Consider the following 22522-nt stretch of genomic DNA (forward strand, 5'->3'; position numbering starts at 1 on the left):
CTTCAAAAACGTATAAACGGTGCTTCACTGTATACTGTTACAAATTCTGTAAATACTAATTATTTTTGTGATTAATTTGTCGTAATCTAGCTAAATTTGGCGTTTATTGAATTATCTTTTATCTAAAATTCTTTTGAGTTTTCGGCAATGCAAGAAAACCCAAAGTCGATCACTCTAACATGTCCCTCTTCATCAAGCATGACATTACTTACTTTTAAATCTCTATATATTATCCCTCTTTTGTGCAAGAACTTCAAAGCACTGACCATTTCTGCAGCATAAAAAATAGTTCTTCCCAGTTCGAAGCGCCCAGCTGTTATGTGAAACATAAGATTGGGATATTGATGCTTCTCTTAAAGTGATTTCCCATTGTTCATCGTTTTCCAATAAACCTCGGTCTTGACATGCGGCTTGGTAAGTTTCTTTTAGTATTCCATTTATTTAGTTTTCAAATCCTGGTAGGAAGTTGGACCGCCGTGATGCTGCAGCAGTAGTCTCAGGTAAAAACACTCTGACTGAGAAGGATGAATACCATATACTCTTCCCAAAGCTGAATCTCGTTTTATACCAGGGTGCCCCTCAACATCTTGTCCCCACTTTCTTCTCGAAAATTTGTTGTTTTACCATGTGTAACAGGGTGGCACTTTATGATATAGTTAAGTTTTAGCGAATTCATCATTATTACACAGATAAAAAAATGCTGTTAATGTAGTTTTTGGCGGGTTATTTATTGACTATTCGTTGTATATTTTCAACTGAAAAGTAGACACGCTGACCATTTTCTAAGTGAACAGATAAATGTACGGTAGTAGGATTTCTGTCGTATGTAGGAAATTCTAATTATCTCCATACGGCCTCAGATGTGCTGATATACCGGGCGTTCACATAATTCTCGACCTCATCATGAAAATTCTAACACTGAAAGTTGCTTGATCAGAGCCCTTATTAATATATTTGCATATATATTTAATGGCTTGGAATGACAATATTCAACGTTTATATGGGCCTTGAAAGATCTACATAATATCGGAGAATAAGGAACTACCCGTCTATTGTAACTGCCCTTCCTCGAATATTCAGTGTCGCAACTTGTCCACCGTTATTAATATCTGTGCGTCGATAAACGGGATGTCCATCCTCATTGGTTTCAGTTTCATTAACGAATCGCCGCGGATCTTTTTTGGGGCATATGCCGTTTTTCATACACGGTGGCTTGAAGTTTTCTTTCCCGCATGGCCCATGTATTGTATTTTTTGTGACTATTTCAAACAGCGTTGGATCCTCCTCTTTATTGGGTAGTTCGGCTACTATCACGTCATCAATTTCATCGGGCTCTATTTTCCTTTCTAACCAAAATAACATATGGCAGTGTGGCAAGCCTCGTTTTTGCCACTCTATATTGAGCATGTGACATTTAACTGTGCCAAAGATCTCGTCTTTTGTTATCAATTTAACGATTTTTTTTTCATTTTTAAATGAAAAACTCTCGCTATTATATCATGACGGTCGAAGGAGCGCTGGCCGGGGTAGAGTTCTTGTAGAGTTGCTTGATTTCTTTCCATTTTTGGTAGAGTTGCTTGATTTCTTTCCATTTAGGATTGCAGGTAAAGGTCAGAAACAAATCAGGTCTGCCACAGTTCCGCACGTAAGTCATAGTGTCTTGTGTTTTTTCGTGGAGGTATCTCGGAGAGCCGATAAAAGTTGATGGTAAGATGACATGCTGTCCGATATTAGCAGCATTAATATTTGTTTCTTATATTTGTGTTCTGCATTATAGTTATTAATATCTGGAAAGTGTAGCTGTGCAAGAACCTGTCACATTTGCATCACAAATGTCGAAAGAACCAACGGACAGCTGAGGAAAAAATCTTTATTCGAGGGAATAAGAAAATTAAAATGTAAAAAGAGTGATAAGAGAATGGGATTTTATTTTGAAATAAATATTCAGAGAAAGTTTGTCTTCTATTGTGAACTGAAGGTTCATAGTATAAAATATGTAGGCTTTTCGGAAAGCACATGTGCTTTTGCTCAATGTATAATTAGGAATTATACCCAGTATACTAGTATTATTCCTTGTTGAATACGGAGCCATAAATTTGGCATCCGTAGTCAATTTTTGGGCGAATATTATTTTTAACAGGGTATCGACACCCCAAGAAGTATTTGCCAGTCCTCTTAAAAGAACAGTACTTATATTTCAAGATATTTTTTTTTATTCTTGTATATGAGGTATAAATTTAAATCTATTTCCAGACCAAGGAATTTTCCTTGATCTTTCATAGAGATTGGTTCATTTCCAATGCGTAGATTTGGGTTAGGGGAAAGACCCTGTCCTGCAAAAATGTACCCAGAAAGTTTTGTTGGCAGAGAAGCAAATTCCTCTTTCTTCCGCAAAATGTGAAGCTTGTTGATTGCCATTTGAAGCTTTCGTTCGATGATTAGCAATCTAGAAATTATCAACGAACCTGGTACCTTTGACAGTTAATTTACACAAAGAAAAATGAAACTATTTAAAATTTAATCATTATGAATCCTGATTTTTAAATTACCGACTTAGCATTTATGTCTCTTTTAATATATTTGTCTATTTCTTTGCAGACTTTTTGTGTGATAGCCAAACGATCATCAAGTTACTACCTGTACAGATATTCAGCAGAAGATTCTCTCTTCGTTTTCAGTCCGTGGTCGTCTGTCCGACGATCTGCAATTAGAATATCCTGCCACAGGTTAGCGTTTAATGTTAAACTAATATTTCACGGCATTTGAATGCCTGTGATATGGCATATCTCATTGTGGTACGGACTGGATGACTGAACTTAATAAACGCTTTAGTTCTCTTGCAAGATGTTTTTTAATGTGCTGTTGAATGGTTGTAGATGTTTTAAGGTCTTGCGCATATTGCTGTGGTTCTGGACAATGTTATAGGCTCCGTAAAGTTTGTTTTTGTTTTATTGAGTCAATATAACGTAAGACTTACAGTCGTGCCCATACTTGGAACAGTTTTGAACTTTTACCTTTAGTAGCACATTAATCATATGTTTTCCTATTTGGTTTTTAAATCGTCTGCTAGGAAGAATCAAGTTAAAACATATGTTATGATCAGAACAAAATGAAAATCACTCTCATCCTTCCGTAGACCATAGAATAAAATGTAATGGCTCATTGTAATTATAAGTATATGAAAATCCCGCTTCCACCCTAGGTAAAAAAAGACCTTAATAAAAATAAGTTTTGCAAAATTATTCAAACCAGTTAAAAGTTCCGAAGCACACCTCTCTCTCAATGTTTTGCACGTTTGAAAAGTCGTTTTTAAATTCGTAAGATACAAAGAGACATGTTGTTGTTTAATCATATGTAAAAAAAATTAGTTTCATCGCTTATCTATTATTAATTTCAAATTACAAAAAGATGGATTTGGTACTAATTATTTTTACAAGAGCTTGAGGATAGCTTTATTCGGAACGGAAGCAACATTTGGAATATGTCGCTCATTTCGAAGAAGAATGCTACAATACGAAGAAATCAAATTTACAGGAGAGGCGTTTAAAGTTTAACTCTTCAGGAAATTTGCTGTAAGAAAATAATTTTGCTGTGCTCTCCAGTGGTTAATTTTAAAACATAAAATCTGTAATTATTTTCCAAAAAAGATAGCGTCATGTGAAGCCCTTTAAGAGGAAAAAAAATTAAAAATTTCGTATTGTGGCACTCCTTTTCCAAATGAGCGATATAGATAAATAAAAACGCTTCACAAGTTTTTACTCTTGCGCAATAAACTTATTTCCACGTCTCTATCGTTATCAGCTGCCTTTCCCTACATAAGAGTATTTCTGTTTGTCGCCAAACTGAAATTCTGCGAAAATGAAGTCTCCTTCAAGCGACTTACATTCAGCTCCTCAAACCTTGGAAGAAAATTTTCATACTTCTCAACGTGGTCTGGAGAATTATGTTTGGACGAAGAAACTGTGTAGTTTATTCGTACCAATTAGTTATGTCATCTTGGCCTAGAGTTGCTTTTCTATATTTTTGACAATTTTGCAGTTTTCTAGTTTCTATTTTTTCTTTTGAAATTGTTTCCAAGGGTATCAGTTCCTATGAAATGCAAGCAAACAACTCTTTAAATCCCGTGCTTCATTTTTCTACCTTTTCTCTCTTCGACTTTTTAGTATCGTCTGAAATTCTAAGAAAACATTCAATACTACAACAGAGAATGAGAACTTGTCTGTATCAGTTTTATCTTAATTGACAAATTATTATGATCTACTTTATCTGTGGTGTCACTTGTAATTAGATGGTCAGTTACAGATGACCACATTGCTCATGGACTAATTCTTTACCATGGTTATCATTTTCTCTTGGAACCAGCTAGAAATATCTATACTTCCGTCATCTATTTCGCCTTTTTGATGAGGTAAAATACCTGAAAAACTATAGTAAATCATAAAATAAAAGTTCCTTCAGGAGATCAGATTTTTGTCTTTTATTTAGCTTTCGTTCTTGTTGGCATCTCGTGTTAGTGAGTTTATAAATGTTTTCATGTTGCTCAAAATTGTTTTTCTGTTAATTGTTTTGGCTGGTTATTCAAAATTTAAAACTTCGTTTGTGTGCTTTTTTTTCGGCAATTATGTTCCCTCAAAATTTTAGATGTTTTGTGTTCTTTGCTCCTTGAATGTTTTTATCTTTTTTTGGCTCCTTTGTCGAACTTGATTTCGAACTGTTGTCTGGTGCAGTGTAGCCTACTTAGGCTCTTGCGTCACAAAACCCAATGAAACCAACATAAATCAAAGTTCAAATCAAATTGTTGTTAAGGTGGGGGGCACGGTGAGACATTCTTACCCTGTCCTTACTACGGCTGTCTCACTGTGGCCTATTGTACCCCTTTCCTTTAATTCAAAATTTTTAGCACTTCCTTTAAAACCTGTTCTGAATGTCCTAGATGACTACTGTGCACCAGTTATGTAAGCTATTTGTGAGAGTTTTGCGGCCAGAAAGAGTCATTAATTTTGGTTTTACATAAGTAGCTGATGCGTTTTCCCCTTCCTAACCGTGGTGCGGTAAACTGTTTACATTTTGAATTCATTTCAACAAATACCATTTAAGGTTTTCCCTTATAAACGACTGGCATCCATTTTTAATCTCTTAAAAATTAGACTAAAGGTATTCTTTTCTGACCGCTATAATAACGCCATTGGTGTTATAAAACACCATCTCTTTTTCACTGTTGAATAAAATCTCGAATATATAGTTTAAGGATTAATTCTCTAACTTTTAACAGATACTTTGAGCTGTTTGTGATGACAACTATACTGTTAAACTGCATATTCCTTGCCCTGTCTCAGCCAATTGAAGAAACAGAGTAAGTCTTTTATTTTTTAGCTTTCTAAAGTAATGTCAGTATAGATTGATTTACAGTCAAGTGCCCATAGTTTTGAACTTTTATCTTTAGTAACATATTAATCATATGTTTTCCATTCGAACAAAATATTCTATTTTTAGGATGTGCCTTAGTACTTCACTCCAAGACAAGGTATAGATGTGTAGATATGTCCCTTTAGAAATAAAACAAAAAAAGTTCTTTTTCCAAGTTAGGGTCCCCCCTCGCTAACTTGGGACACTTATTATTTTGATCTTTCTTTCATGTATTCAGCAATAGATAATAGCTTCGGACACTATCATTTTAAAGAAGTTTATTTTGCTATCAAATAAAGAAAAATTATCATTAGATAGAAATAATGTAATCTTATAAACTTTCATTGATTTCAGAATGTACACTTGCCCCTGAAAATATTGAATGCCTTCTTAATTCTTTTGAATGTAATATTTTTGCTTTCACCTCTAAATTTCGAAACATAAAAGCAATTGGTGAACCCAAATAGTTATTAACACTGCTTATTTTTAGCTCCACATGTTTCTTATTTCACATCTTTTCACATACATTTTAATTCCTTCATAATACGTGAAGTTCACTACAAATAAATTGGCCTCATCTATACTTTTAGACTCATTTTCATTAGTAGGATTAATGTATGTAATATTTTGGCAAAACTTCTTTTGCTGGTCAATAGATTAATTTTTTTTTAACTGACAACTGTTCTCTCCTGTTGTGGTGTAACACATTTATTGTCATCAAAATAGCCCTCAATTTATAAAAAAAAAAACTATGTATACGTTTTTGTTAATACAATAATGCACTCATATTCCTTAAGACGCATAACAAAGTGTCTATTAGGAATATCCCTCAATATTTCTTATAGACACTTTTTATACCTTAGTATCCTCACTTGGAACAGTGTCCCAAGTTCAGAGCGTATTTGCAGTTTCTCAAATTCATGAATAAATAAGTTCAACTGAATTAGTTGGATGGAAATGAATTTGCCCAAATAGGGCACAGGTACATAGCCGAGATGAATTCTGAAACAAATACAAACTAATACTGCTCAGTTAGCGTAGGTAACCAAACTTATTTCTGTACTTAAAAATTGCTTTTTTTTTTTTTTTCGAAATTTTTAGAATCATAAAAATAACCCTTAAAGATACATCAAAGTTTAACTCATATAGCCTCATATGATAAAGTCAGAGAGGATTTGCAACACTATTTAATTGGCATTGGTGCAGGTTCGAGCTGAAAGAGATGTTGGTGAGTAAATCTTGTGTGACCAATGCGAAGACGAGCTATTGTAAAAGTCTGTTGTACAAATAACTATGATTGAGTAATCAAAGGATGGCTATTGTTGCTTCAGTGAGTGATAGCATCAACTGAACTCTTTAAGTCGGTGTATATCACCCCTTTTTGCAATTCATAATTAAATTATTTACAATAACTGATAAGTTATTTTCCAAATTCATACAAAAGCATAGTATTACTTTAGTACCAACAGTAACACCGAGGAAAACCACTCAGACCGATTCCACAAACTGTCGCAGCATACTGGTTGTATGTCTACTTCACTGTACCTCTCTTCTCTGCGTCGATCTTAAACCTGGCGCTAACCAACCTCGTTGATTCGTAGGGAAACAGGTTGTTGTGCTGTAAGCTGTAATTATATGGTTAATTATATCGTGATTGGATTGTTCCCCCTCAGCTTTAATTTTTTTTCTGAAATATTTTCCCGTTCAAAGAGGAAAACAAGGTAAAAAACGTTCTGATTGTTTTATTTGAAATTTTCTGAGTGTTAATTTATATTATTGTTTTACAGAATATTGCCAAAAGTTCATATTCAATACTGTCACACACTTCCCGTGGGCGGTAATTGCTGCCAGTCATCCTAAAGCTCGCAAAAATATAGCATAACTTGACTTATTTTCTCAGTTTTAATTTCTATATATGGTACTCAGGGAGCGATTTCAATACATTTTGTAAGCTTTTGAGGCGTGTACCCGACTAAATGTTGGACCAATTGCGTAGTTTTATGTGTTTGTCTATACAGCTGGTAGTGGGTTGTGACTGAACTGCCCTCTTCCCAATTCTTCACCATCTATTGCCAGGCTAAAAACTTGCATGCCTGCTCGAAATCGTTTTGCTCAGTTACCATAATGCTGGGTTGTGGGAATCTTTCATGGAACTCCACCAGAGCTTTGGAGATAATCTTCATTGCCGGATCAGTGATGGAGGCTATAGAAATACGCGGACGTTGAACAGTTTGTAAGAGGATTTACAACAACCGGGGTTTCAGATATGGAGCCATACATGTGGCAGTCTTTAGTAAATATCCAGACCTGTAGAGGGCATGGTATTGTAACAAATTGGGCATCCAACGGAGAGACTAACACGCTATAGCCTAACAGGTGTAGGAAGTTGACTGTGAAGTCATCTGGGTCTAATCAACGAGTTTAAAGCTTGTTAGTCTCACCTATTGCTTGGGTATAGAGTACTATATTGCTATTGGGTACTATGGTGTATCGTGTTATACATCAATGAGGATGTATAACACGATAATAATTTTTCTATCAACAGTTGTGAATATTACTAATTATCTCAGTGCCGTCCTCGTCGATCATGAAGTTATTCACGTGACTATGTAACCTGACGAACTTAAGTATGTTCGAGCAAACAGGGTCTTTTTCTACGATCCGAATTGTTGGAACCAGGTTTCCTGTTTTCGTTGAATTTCCAATGAAAGAGCAATGGGTCTCGAGGCATAGCGGATGCCGTCAGTCATATGCTTATCTGTGTTTCCGTAAGAGAGGCGTAATATAAGTGAGATTATACGTAGAACGGAGTCCTTCGATGATGTATTGAAATCTATCAGCTCGATCGGATGCAGGATATATGGATGGGTGATGGTTTCAACCTTCACTCCGCACAACTCATCTCTTAAGGTTTGCGTAATCTTGGTAGGACATTCTTCATTGCATAGATATGATATTGACACTAATGGTAGTTCACCTCGCACAACTTTGATCCTCCATAGATTGACTCTGCCATCTTTGGTCATGGCGTCTCGCAAAAATTGCTCGAACCTTTTACGACGAGTTTACCAGAAAATGAACGCGTCCATGACACTTTTGGCTGTGAGAAACTGCATCACCAATTTGTCAAATAGAGCATACACAAAGGAGTCGTAAATAGCAGAAAATATCTTTACCCACCCCCTGTCGGAGCTGTTAAATACACTGAGTAAACTTTCTTGTTCTGGGCCGTGTCCTAAGAAGAGCAATTCTTTGATATCGCGCCTGATACTTGAATAACATAGCCAACGTCTGAGGAGTCTCTTCGGAAGGCCTCTGGCCCTTGCGGCTTTTGAAGTATTGAAGAGCACGGGTCCATTAACAATTGTCTTTTTTTCCTCTGGTATCGGTAGCAGGATTTTTCAGGAACCGTTCTAGGTGGTCTGTAACCGGAGATGACATTTCTAAACAATATTTATATAAAGTGACGAAAGAGGAGAGGAGGTCGGATTCTGTCCTCACAAACATATTATAAAGCTAAATGATAGGAAAACCTCCAAACCGGAGATGGAGCTAGAGTTTGGGTCAGCAACTCTAAATTAGACCAATCTTTATGTAACGGATGCATTAAAATGTGAATGGTTGCCCATAACTGGCCAATGATGAACTATAGTATTTGAACTGTGGTTGACTGGCATGCACTATAGGCGTTGGAAAAGCAACTGCCGATATAGCCGTCGAGCGTTGGAAGAAATATGTTGCATTTTCAGTGGCTCTTTTGGATCTTACGGAATCCGTAGGATAATGGTACTCCTTTTATTTATTGTAATAGGATTTAGAAAAGGTAAAAAAATTTCGGAAATGTAGGATTTTTGGGTTTTCATTGATGTCTACATTTTTTGCTGCTTCCGGTACTCAAATCGTCAGCATCCAGTCAATGCTATTGGGACGGGAACGGCAGCACCTCTTCCTTTGGCTAATAATGCGTACTTGATTTGGGCCGGATAAGCCACTATCCATGTATCCTGATTCGGGTCTTCGCTGCCTCCGAGATAACCGTCCCACCAGAGCTCGTAAATGTAATCCGGTATATAAACGAAAGAGGCTTTATACTTAGACCCTCTTTGTACTGGGTCCATAACCCTATTAGCTCGGTGTGGGGTTTAAATCAAAGTGAACTTACCGTACCAAGATCTAATGTAAATATTGCTCTTTAAACCGTAGAGTGTATGTGCATACTTCATATCATCAAGATCTTCGAGCTGCTCCAGTATCAACATTTCAAGTTCGATACTATCAAGGTCTTCATACAATCTATATGCCGACTTGTGTTCGTCGAGAGGGAGTTAATTGAATGAAGGTTTCTTTTGTTCGTTCAAGTGTTCATTCATCTGTTCATCCCGATATTGAAGAGTTCAAGCAAATAGAACTTAGTGGCAGCAGAAATATTACTATACTAGCCGCCTTCTTACGCCATTCACCTTTCTATGCAAGCAGCCACCAAAGGCGGCTGTTTGGCTAACTTGTCATTTACCTTTTTACTTCAAGTTTGCCGCCTTCGGCGGCTGTTTAAACAAATTTGGCAGCAGTATTAATCATTCCATCTCTATCTTTTTTTGTGCCATTCACATTTTTACGCCAAGATTGCCGCCTTCGGCGGCTATCTACCTTTACGATCAATCTCTAAATTTTCTTTTACATCTCTATTTATTTTAACCTCCCCGCTCATTTCCTAATAAAAACAAAGATCACTCAAAAAACCGCTTTTTTTATTTAAGGGGGTCCGGGACACAAAAATCCTCAAATTTTGCAATTTTTTTTTATAATTTGAAAAATTGCTCCGTTTCTTTCTGCTTAAGAGGACGTTTGAATCTTGTTTCTACCTTAAATAGAACGAAAGTTATAGTTATTTTTGTTGCATGCATCTAACGAATGTGTACATAACTTTAAAACTTTAAACGCGTTTTTCTCCATGATGCAATTTTTCCCAATTTCTTGCATTCAAACTCTTATAAGTCAGGAACCGATAGAGATAAAGTAATGCAACTTGGAGCATATCTTTTTCAAGCAATTTACTTTATTTTTTATTCGGCGAATTTGAAAAAAACGTTTACTTCAAAAATTATGATTTTTTTAAAAAAAAGTATCTTCGAATTTTTCGAAATTTTTCTTCAAATATTTTTTATTTTTTATTGAATCAATATTTTTAAAATCGCCGAATAAAAATTAAAGCTTAGATATTTGTGCATACTTTTTTGAAAAAAAATTGAAAATGGACCAACAATATTTTGAGTTATAGCAATTTAAAGCAACCCCATTTTTTTGAAAAAAACTAATTAAATTTAAATAAAAAAATAATTTTTTTTCATATTTATGTTATGATTTTGCTTATTAAATAAATGATGAATCAGTTCAAAAAATTTCAAAACTCTAAAGTACATAATTAAAAAAATTTCAAAATGTGTCCCGGACCCCCTTAAGTAGAACAAAAAAAAGTTATCTCCAAAACTCCCCGTAGTGTGCAAAAAGTAACAAAGTAAAGTAAGTGACAAAGAAAACAAAATCTCGCTGTTTTTATTGAATTAAATGCGCACAACTATGAAATGTAATGTAATATAGAAACAGCAAAACGTCCAGCTTGGGGGGGGGGGGATGGAAAATGAAATAAATGCATTCCCTAAATTAAACAAAAAAAAGGAAAGAAAAAAAGCAAGCGCTGCCGGGAAAAACACGTGGTTATCACGTCATAAAATGTAGAAGTAAGCTATGTAGTAAAAAAAAAAAGATTAACATTGTTTGCAATTAAGATTCCGTCGTAAATATCGAATCGAAATCCAAGTAGTGACGTCAGAGGCATAAAAGATTGAAGAACGCTTTTTTCGACCGATGCGTAGAAAGATATGATGTATTCAGCATTAAAAAAATTGTAAAAAAAAAACGTGTATTTTTAAGAACTTTTTTCTTTTGAAGAGGGCGAAAAGTTTTTACTATTGCCAACTTAAATTTTAGAAATGAGGCTTTGATACTTCTCGCAGGATGATATTAGAAAAATATAAAACCTAGGAAAAAATGCAAATTGAAGGTCTTTTCAAAAATTCATAAAAAATACAAAAATTGCTCTATCTTCAAAAAATTTTTCATTCATCATATTTAAAATTAAATTTCCAACACTATAGTACAAAAAATATTTGTGGTGCGATTGGTTCGGGGTCTGTGAGGTAAAAAGTACTAGAAAGTGCAAAAAAAAAAAACCCATAAAACATTAAATAACTTTTGTTGTAATTAAAATATCAAAAATCGAAGCCCGAGGTGCACATCTTCGGCAGAAACTGTACCTGTATACCAAATTTCATCTTTCTAGGCCTTACCGTTTTCCCGGGAAGCGCACCACACACACACAAACGTCTTATTTCATTATATGTATAGAAGATACCGCTACACTTGGCTGGGATTCCGACTGCTGATATAGATAGGTTAACAGATCTGGCAGTTTCTGCACATGGAATAGCTTGACGACTGGATTGTAGAGAGGAAACCCATCCATATGACGTTGGGATTTTCAGGTGGAGGGTGGTCTCTACTCCAGTGGCCACTTTCCGATCAGGATAACCTCTACTGGACGCTGCGGCCATCAGCAGCATCAGCAAGCTCGACTTCGCATTGATCGAGCTGATTGGGCAGCATTTACCCAGTTGGCAGAAATTAAATCAGAAGACGTGACTGATATTGATATCGATGTAGCGGTAAAGCGAGTAACCGACATTATCCTAAACGCAGCTAACGCTGCCATACCAAAAACCACTAAAGGCAGGATCAAGTTTCCTAAGCCTTGGTGGAACCTCTATTGTCAGGAGGCTCATAAGAAGCAAAAAAAGGCATGGAATACGTTTCGTCGTTATCCAACCACACAAAATCTCGTGGCACTTAAACGAGCTCGTGCTGAAGCTCGAAGGATTCGACGGAAGAGCCAGCGGGACTCGTGGCAGACCTATGTCAGCACAATCACGACGTCCACCCCATCAAAGACCGTATGGGGTAAAATAAAAAAAATCGTTGGCAACTATAATATATCTTGTGCACCCATTCTGAAGAATAACGGTCGTATTTTATCCGATCACAAAGAGGTGGCTGACTGCATGGGGACTTATTTGGCAGAAGTCTCCAGTGCAAATAACTATTGCTCAAAATTTTTAACCATCAAATCACGCAAAGAACAAAAAGTTCTAGATTTTAATTCAAACATTTTTAATCAATACAACACAAAATTCACCCTTCAAGAACTGAATGCTGCCTTACAAAAATCAAAAAACACATCCCCAGGTCCAGATGAAATTCACAATAGTATGTTAAAACATCTAAGCAGGTCCTCTTTAGAACATATTCTGCATCTTTTCAATAGAATTTATTCGGAACACAGATTCCCAAAATCCTGGTGTCAAGCAACAGTAATTCCTATCCTTAAGCCCAATAAACCGTCTGAAAAACCTGAGAGCTATAGACCTATAGCTCTCACTAGCTGCCTATGTAAAATAATGGAACGGATGGTCAACTCCAGGCTGATATACATTTTGGAGTCGCATCATCTGCTATCTCCATATCAAAGTGGATTCAGGCGTGGTAGATGCACAATAGACAACCTATTGCTTCTCGAAACATCAATAAGAGAAGCATTTCTCAAACGAAAACATCTCGTGAGCGTATTTTTTGACATTGAAAAAGCATATGACCGTACTTGGAGATATGGGATCCTTAAAACCCTGCACGAGTATGGGTTACGAGGTAATCTACCCATCTTTCTCTCTAATTTTCTTAGAGATCGAACTTTTCGCGTACGTGTCAAGTCTGTCTTGTCAGATGCCTTCATTCAAGAAGAAGGAGTTCCCCAGGGAAGTGTACTAAGCGTAACTCTTTTTATAATAGCAATCAACAACTTAATCGAACAACTGCCTCCCGCTGTCAAGGGTACCATGTTCGTTGATGACTTTCAAATTTCTTTCTCTTCATCGAGCATGAGTATCATTGAAAGACAACTTCAAATGGCTATTAACAAAGTAACACAATGGGCGGAGGAAAATGGCTTTACTTTCTCTGTTCAAAAAACTTTCTGTATCCACTTCTGCCGTAAAAGAGGTCTTCATCCTGATCCAACACTTCTCCTTAACAATCAACCAATAGCTGTAAAAGATCAAGGAAAATTCCTCGGTCTTACACTTGATAACAAAGTCAAATTTATACCGCATATACAAGAGTTAAAAAAGAAATGTTTACTAAAATTAAATATCCTTAAAGTCTTATCGAACACTTCCTGGGGTGCTGATACAGAGTCTCTCTTAAGAATCTACAGGGCTCTAATACGCTCAAAACTTGATTATGGATGCCAAATTTATGGCTCCACGGCAAAAAGCTATCTGAAAGTTCTAGATCCAATCCACAATCAGGCACTGCGCATCTGCACAGGAGCTTTCCGAACCTCACCTATTAACAGTCTTTATATTCTTGCTCACGAACAATCTTTAAACAATAGACGCCTCAAACTTTCATTGAACTTCTATTTCAAAATAAAACCTTATACTGATCACCCTTTACACCTTCATATTTTTAATCCATCTAATGTTATCTTATTTCTTCACCGTCCTTCTGCAACCCCAACATTCGGGATCCGAATGCGCCGGGTGCTTTCAGATTTGCAACTGTCAGATTTTAATACTCTCAATACAATAAAACTGATTGAACCATGGTGTGAAGCAGTTCCATCTACCATCAATGACCTCGCTAAATTCTCTAAAGAGACTACCTCCAATACAGCCTACCAACAAATATTTTATGATACAAAATGCAAATACTCTGATTATCATGACATTTTCACTGACGGATCAAAAGCAAACGATCACGTCGGCTTTGCTGCAATAATAAATGGTCAAGTTACCGCTGAACAATCACACCCATCTTGCTCTGTTTTTACAGCAGAAATAAAAGCCATATTGATATCTCTACAATCAATAACCCATTCCGCTCACAAAAAGTGGGTGATATACACTGACTCAAAGAGTTCAGTGGAAGCAATCACCCACTGCAACAATAACAGCCATCCCATAGTCATTCAGTCTTATCATTTATACCAAAGTCTTACACAAAATAATTTTCATGTACTCTTTTGCTGGATCCCTGGTCACGTAGGCATTGCCGGCAATGAAGCCGCTGATTCAGCTGCGAAAGACGCAAATATCCTAGTTGATGACAGCGTCCCTTTAGTTGACATTAAAAACGCAATATCTGAATGTCTTAACACGCATTGGCAACGGACCTGGAATCTCGAAACACAAAACAAATTACATTCGATCCAGCCATCGACTAAAGGTTTCAAATCATTACAACTTACCAGGAGAGAACAAGTTTCGTTAACTCGTCTTCGCATCGGCCATACCAGGTTCACCCATAAATACCTCTTATGCCGTGAACCAGCTCCGATTTGTATTAGATGTAAAGTCAACCAGACAGTGTTGCATATCTTATGCAACTGCCCAAATTTTAACCAAATACGTTTTAAATATTTTAATAATTTTAATCCATCTCTGAAAGAGTTACTGGGGGACCCACCCCATCCCAATATATACTCCTTCCTCCGGGAGATTGGCTTCTCCTTTTTAATTTAGTGGTCGTGTCGTCAAAATGTAATTTTATCCTTTTTTCTTGTTACTGAAGGTTCTTTGACAACCTATTGTTTCAAACCCTTTAATAAATTTTTTAATGTTTACAGGTTTTTTATCACTTGTTTTAAACTACTGTTGTCTATACCTTTCTCTCCAAAACATTTTTACTTTTATCATACCCTGATTTTTTATTTATGTATAAATTTTAAACTAAAAAATCGTTTGGCGCAGTATAGCCCTCAAGGGCTCTTGCGCCATTAAAAATAAGTAAACCAAACCAAACCAACCATCCATATGAACGGTTGTTATCGTTTGCTGAACCGCCTTTACCGAGAAACATCCGCGCCTCAAGAACAGGTGATGTAAAGTTAATAGGGGGGGGGGGAGGAGAGACAAAACACTGTATAGGTGTGGTTCTACGTTCAGTCTTTCCCAAGAGCTTCTGAGGCGTGCTCCTGACTAAATGTTCGGCCACTTGCGTAATTTCATGCATTTGTCCATACACTGGTAGGGGGTTGTAGCTGAACTCCCCTTTTTCTAATTCTATCTTTTCTTTCTCTCCATTGTCAGGCTAAATCAATTCCATCCGTATTTTAAGGAACTGTTAGGGGACACACCTCATCCTAATTTTTTCCCCTTCCTTTAAGAGATTGGGTTTTTGTCTCTTCTTTGTGTTGCTATTAATGTTTTTATTTTACTCCAAATTGTTTTTCTAATTACTATTTTGGCTTGTTTCTCAAAATTTGAATTTTCGTTCATGTGGTTTTTTCGGCAAAAATGTTCAGAATTTTAGAAATTTTGTGTCCTGTTCTCTCTGAACAATTTGTCTTCTTTGGCACCTTTTTCGAATAAAAACTATCGTTTGGCGCAGTATAGCCTACCAAATCGCTTGCGACAAAAAAACCGATCAAACCAACCAACCAGACCAATCGTATGGGCCAAACATCTCGCCAGACACAGTTCAAATGTCACTGTGAGTATGAGCGCTATTGTAGTAATTAGATGGTATAACAATGCAGCTTCAATTTATTGAATTCTAGTGGTCTAATGGAACTCTTCAATGATAATAAAATAATATTTTTACACTCAATTAGCAAGTATAAAGGTAATTACGTTACAATTAAATACGAATACTATTAAGTTTTTATCGACGTAGATCATGCCAACGACTGTTGGTTTTTTAATTTGACGATGATGTATAAGAAATTTTTAAGACAAATGTTGTGAAAATTAATTTTTCAACGGGAACGATTTTATTAATTAACTCCGTATGATGTTCATCTTCTTAATCTTCTATGATCTTATAATTACAAAATATACAATTAACATTGGCTGGGATTAGTACTAATATCATTTTCATCCAAAATATTAATTTCAGAGGGTGTATCAAAGTTCTCCTGTTATACACAATAATCTTGGGAATTTGAGCTGGTTTTATTAACTCGGGTTTAATAGTTGGCTCATCTGCAATGGGGTCAGGTATAACTGTAGTTGCCAGAGTTAAAAATTATGAAATAGAAAATTGTGCTTTGATAAATTGCAAATCTAAATCAGATGTCGATGAACGTACTATAAATGTTTATCTGTAACATTTGACGATTTTTCTTTTGGAGTAGAGTTTTTTGTAGTTGTAGGTTTTGGCGAATAATATTTTTTCAAATGGAAGCGTTTGACAAACTGGGATATCAATGCATGAGATGCGGTTTGTATCAATGTTGTTAAATTTACCAGAAAACTCGAAATACGTTAGGGAAAAGCATAGATTTTTCAGAACTTTCAGCTCATACATAACATCAAATGTTCTTTTTTTCACAAACCAACCTTCTTGGGGGACGCAATTTTGAATCGTCTAGGATGTATTGTTTTTAATCTATGTCAATACTTTTTACACAGTCTAAAATTGATCGTCCATCATTAGTTTCTTGAAGTTTATTTTTAAAATAGTTCACTGCCATTGTATCAAACCCATCTTGGGCTCTCTGAGCTGCCGGTGTTCCCGTTATCTTTTTTAGTGTACCTCCCGGGGACGTGATGGCGTTACTGTGGATGGTAATGCAGCACTGACTTTTAGTGCTTCGAAACATGACAGTGTTGCAGCACCTGCTGGTTTGATAAACATAGGACGAAGGTTACAGACATCGTCTCTAATCGCAGCAGTCTTCCTCAATCACCTCAAAGTAATTTCCGAATCGAAATTCTGTTTTGAAAGTATTGTCGTTTCGGTATGTCAGGATAAGTATCGCAATAAAAATGAATATGGTATTAAATATATTTTTCCGTTGGTTCAAAAAGTATAACATGTATCATGATAATCCCCATGCGTATTACCTCGGTATAAAGAAAACATGTTTTAAAATTAGGAGCATGTTGGCGAAAATACGGGCATAAGTTGTAAACTGGGTAAAGTTTTGTCAAAGTTGTATGGAACGAAGAACACATCCACATTTCCCAAGGTATTTTGCCCTCTTACCAAGAACCCCTGTACCGAAGGTGGCGTTCGATATAGTCAACCCATTGCCTGTCACTGAAAGGGGAATAGGTATGAGGGGGGTCCCAAAAGAAACCTAACTAATGGTGCGATGCCAATCCTAGATGTAGTAGAGTGTTCTCCAGCAAGATGGCTCAAGTAGAGACCTTCACAAACCAGCTGTGCAAGTGGCGTCAGTTTAGTTGATAACGTTGGAGCGTAGTGTTGGTTTTTTCAGGTGTTGTTGCTTTCCGCCTGCGAACTCATTATGGCAAATTTCAAAGAACAAACTGTAAGCTTGAAATTTTGCTTCCTGCTTGAAAAGTCGGCTACGGAATAGCTTACCAAATGCTTCAACAAGCTTTCAACAACGATTCTATGAGCCGAACACAAGTTTTCGGGTGGTTTGGGCTCTTTAAACGTGGTAGCACGATTGTTGAAGATCATGCTCGCTCGGAGCGCCCTTCAACGGTTTGAAATGATGAAACCTTGAAAAAATCAACGAGAGTCGTCGTTTTACAACTGACAAAACTGTAGAAGAAACAAGAGTGAGTTGGATCTCGCGCGGGCGATCAGAATTTTTCCTACACCATGATAACGCTCCCATACACACAGCCTTCACTATTAACCGCTACTTGGCCTCTCAGGGGTGGCCAGTCGTTCAACGACCTCCGTATTCGACAGACCTAGCCCCCTGTGATATTTTTCTGTCCCCAAGGATGAAAAAAAATCTGAAAGTGAAGCGTTTTGATGATGTAGAGGCTATAAAAACTGCTTCGCAGCGGGCACTGGACATGGTCAAAGTTAAAGAGTTCCAGAGGAGCTTCTAACAGTGGAAAAAAATAATTAACAAGTGTATTGCATCTAAGGGGGAATACCTTGAAGGAGACTAAAAAAATTTTGTGAATAAACTAAAAAATAAATATTTTAGAACAAAAATCCGGTTACTTTTGGGTCCCCCCTCGTATATTATTACTTTTACAAGATGAGTGGATGCTTTCCCTATCTCTACTATTGGTAATGATGTAGTCCCTGAGATTTTTATGCAGTTCATTAGGCGTTATGGTACGCCAAGAATATAGGTGTCAGACAGGGGTTAAATCTGCTAAGAAGCGCAATGAAATAACTGAAAATTTGACATTAAAAAATCAGATACTTTGGCACGGAGATCGCGAAGAAATTTGATGCTGGAAAAGGTACCATAAAGCGTTGAGTAATACACTTTCACATATAATGAATTCGGAACATAATGACTGGGATGTCAGACTGCCCTTTGCTCTCTTGGAAATAGAACGACATCACACAAGTTGACGTGACCGCGTAGTTGGTGTTTGATCAGATTTATATCTTTCTCGTGAATTTATAGAGGGGGGGGAGCCCTTGTTTCTTTTTCAGATACTATGAATTCCTCTAATGTACTACTACGGTAACTTCATGAATCATAACCAAAAGTAAAATGCAATTTAGAATGTGCAACATGGGTCAACGAAAACAGATGAGAGGAGTATCGTAAAATAGGCAATTTAAGGTGGGGGATATGATGTTTTGGTATAACCCAGCTGTTAAATCGGAGCGCTTGAAATACTGAATAAACATGAAGGTTTCTTTTTAATTTCTGAAATTGTATCTCCAGTGGTGCATGTAAGAAAACCAAATTATGTTAGAGTTCTGCATGTAGATAATATAATTTAGTAACATGTTGTGCATCTTTAATTTGCGACTTACGGTCAATGGTAGAGTTGTACAATAAAAACTAGACTTTTTTTTTTTTTTTTTTCAAGAGGGGACATTTGTACTGCTGAAAAGATGAGTGATGGAAATGGGGAAAGGCAACGAACGTTAGAATGTGGGCGGTCTGAGATTATCGAATGAAGCGATTTTATGTGCTGCACTCTGCAACGTCAAGCCTGGAGTTCCGACGTTATCAGGAAGAGGTGTTACGATTTCTGTTCTCCATGAATTAGAAAAATTTCAAAAAAAAAAAACAATGCACCTGATTCCGCACATCATCTAATCTTCGATGGATTGGAAGGGAGAACCTCAAAATAAATAGCAACTCCATTCAGCATTTGATGAAATGTTTTAGGCCATCCTAGACCAACAGAAGAGAACAAGTTGTAATGGCTCGGCTTCGTATTACAACTAAGTAGCACTAAACTCCTGTGTTTAAGCTTATTAGAAGAAACAGACTTTGTTAGTACAGATTCGTTTTCACAGCTCTGCGAGGCAATTCACGAGGTATACGTGTATTTTTAAATATTATCGACAATTTTCTCATAATATTGATAAATTTCAATCATACGCAGAAGTTTTGCGATTTTTGTCCTTCCATTTCTTGCACTTCTTCTTGCGATTATGAAAGGTGGTGGATTCACACTATTTGCAACTGCGACTGAAAGTTAGGCTTGGGATTCCTGCACAGGATTTTCATAGATTTAACACGCACTACCAGTTGCGGAATCATTAGCTTTTTTCATTAAATCAAATACCCAGATCGCGATTTGTTGATTGTGCTATGATGTTATTTAGAACAGATAGGCCTAATCATCAATGTTTGTTTCATTTCCGTAGAAACAGTCTGTTGCGAGAAAACTGTTTCGTTGTTAATTCGATAAGTGTGAATGTACCATTAGACTATTTAAGACCGTTTCAATGATATAAAAAGACCATTTTACAAATGTTCAATGGATTCATACTTTTTGTGTGTTCTTGCTAGATATGTATTCCTCATTATCTATACAGTTGAAATGGTTATCAAGATCATAGCAAAAGGATTCATTCTACATAAATATACATACCTAAGAAATCCATGGAACTGGCTCGACTTTCTAGTTGTCCTCTCTGGGTAAGCAAATATTTTAGTATTACTTTTTATGAACAAGAACTTATTTAAAGCAATCGGATACATCCCATTACTGTAAAGTAATCGTATCATGCTCTAAGAACCGGAATTTAAAATGTCTGTAGAACATTGAGATAATACATCTTTTGACTGTAGTGAATGTTACAGGGTAACTGCACTGAATATGAGCGATCTTTTGTTTGTGTTCTTACAACTAACATGATTTAGAAAATAGTAATAATTAGGTGTAACATGAAATTAATTAATCTATCATATATTAATATAATCATTTGGGTAAAAAAGCTCAAAAAATGTTAACTAGGTTTTTTTTTTTTTTTAATCCCAAAAATGTTTACGTGTGATGACACTTATTCAGTACAGTGATGAAAAAAAATCCGAAACACAATTATTTGGCTACTGTTGGTGCTGGGAAAGAAAGGAAGATGTCATCCAACGTAAATTAAAATCTTGTTTGAAACTGCTAGATGAAATTTTGATAAGGAACCAACCATGTACAAAGTAAAATGAACGTAGTCTGAAATTTTTAATTGGAACCCATTTTTTTTTTTACTGCAGAAATGATTTTTTAAGTTCATGAGTAGCTACGATAATGCATTTCATTACATTCCGACAAACGGAACAAAAGATACTAGCGGAAATCGATTCAGGGACCGTCACAACATTTATTTCAGGGTCTAAATTAACCGATCAAATCACCACATATAGTTTTCTTAAAATTCTCTATTTCTACCACCAACTAGGAAAAAAAAATGCAAATTCCTGGTATTTTGCTGAAAACTTAGCTAAAAGCGTAATTGCCTGTACGCAAGTAGCGCGGCTAGAATAGTACTTCTGGAAGGGGGGGGGGGGTTAAAAAGTTCTTGCATGTATAATAACTACTGTATTAGATTCGACAATAATGTTGAAACCCTGGGGATGGGGCGACCCTAAACTGCAACTGCCTCTGCGGTCTGTAACTTCTGGTAACCTTCTCAGCATAAAATCTAGAAGGTTCTTGGAGACTCATGTGGGAGATATCTCCAGGACAGATAATTATCGTTCAAAATTTCTCTCTTGAAAATCACGTAAAGAACTAAGTACGTTAAGTTCTCAATCAAAGACCTCTCAACTATGTAACTCAAATTTTACTTTAAGGACTAACTAATGTATTACAAAAAAAAAAAAAAAAATGACGCACCACAAGGACTAGAGAAAATCCACAATATTTTGTTGAAAAATGTAAACAAATCAAATTAGAATATATTCTACACCTTCTCAATAGGATATGTTGTGAACCATCTATACCAAAATTCTGGACATAGGCTCCTAATCCTAAATCCAATACTCCTTCCCCTCTAACCAACCTGAGAAATAAAAGCCCATAGCTTTTTCTGGTAGTTTCTGAAAATTGTTGAAGCGATAAAAGGTTTCAAATCATCAAAAATCACCAGGAAGAGAACAAGTTGTAATAGCCCGCCTTCGGATTGGTCGTACCGGATTTACGCATAGACATCTCTCTTCCCGCTAACCAGCTCCAATGTGCAACACATGTAATGTCAATCGGACAGTGGTTGCATACCCTGTTCGATTGTCCAAATTTTAATCATACAAGCTTCAAATTTTTCACTCGGCTCCATCCATCTTTGAAGAAACTGCTAGAGGACATACCTGGTTCTAAATTGTTCCCCTTCCTTCAAGAGATTGGATTTTCGTCTGTAATTCAGTGTTCGTTTTTTTGTCCTTGTCTCGTCTTTGTGCTGTTATAAATGTTTTATTTTACTCAAAACTATTTCTCTTAACTACTCTTTTAGCACTCAAAATTTGAAACTTCGTTTATGTGGTTTTCAAAATTCTAGAAGTTTTGTGTCCTTTTTTTCTTCTCTGGCATCTTAATCGAATAAAAACAATCGTTTGGCGCATTATAGCCTTTTAATGCTATACTACTGTATATATTAAAAACCCAATCTAACCAACCAACCAACCGGCGGAATATTCTTTGTGATGTTCTTTAATGTTTGAAATCCCTCCAAGCCTGTTGCAACACTATTATCTAGACAAGCTAAGCAGTGACGCTGACTTGGTTTGATGACTTCTAAAATTTTTCAAACTTGTAGAATGAAGAGGCTAATGATGAATTTTTTGACAAAATTCAAAGTAAACAGCAATAGTACGACTGCA

At 36.2% G+C, this 22522-nt stretch overlaps 1 protein-coding gene across 1 annotated transcript in view; it reads left to right on the forward strand.

The window, feature by feature from the left end:
- Positions 1–22522, forward strand: part of LOC129230170 (sodium channel protein 60E-like) — a 205024-nt gene that overhangs the window by 52091 nt on the left and 130411 nt on the right. Inside the window, exons 2-4 of the mRNA XM_054864572.1 lie at positions 2599–2726; positions 5273–5353; positions 20219–20347. Of these exons, the coding sequence (XP_054720547.1) occupies positions 2599–2726; positions 5273–5353; positions 20219–20347 (338 nt within the window). The remainder of the gene's footprint in view (positions 1–2598; positions 2727–5272; positions 5354–20218; positions 20348–22522) is intronic.

Source organism: Uloborus diversus, chromosome 9 (genome assembly GCF_026930045.1).
Source record: "Uloborus diversus isolate 005 chromosome 9, Udiv.v.3.1, whole genome shotgun sequence".
Taxonomy (NCBI): domain Eukaryota; kingdom Metazoa; phylum Arthropoda; class Arachnida; order Araneae; family Uloboridae; genus Uloborus; species Uloborus diversus.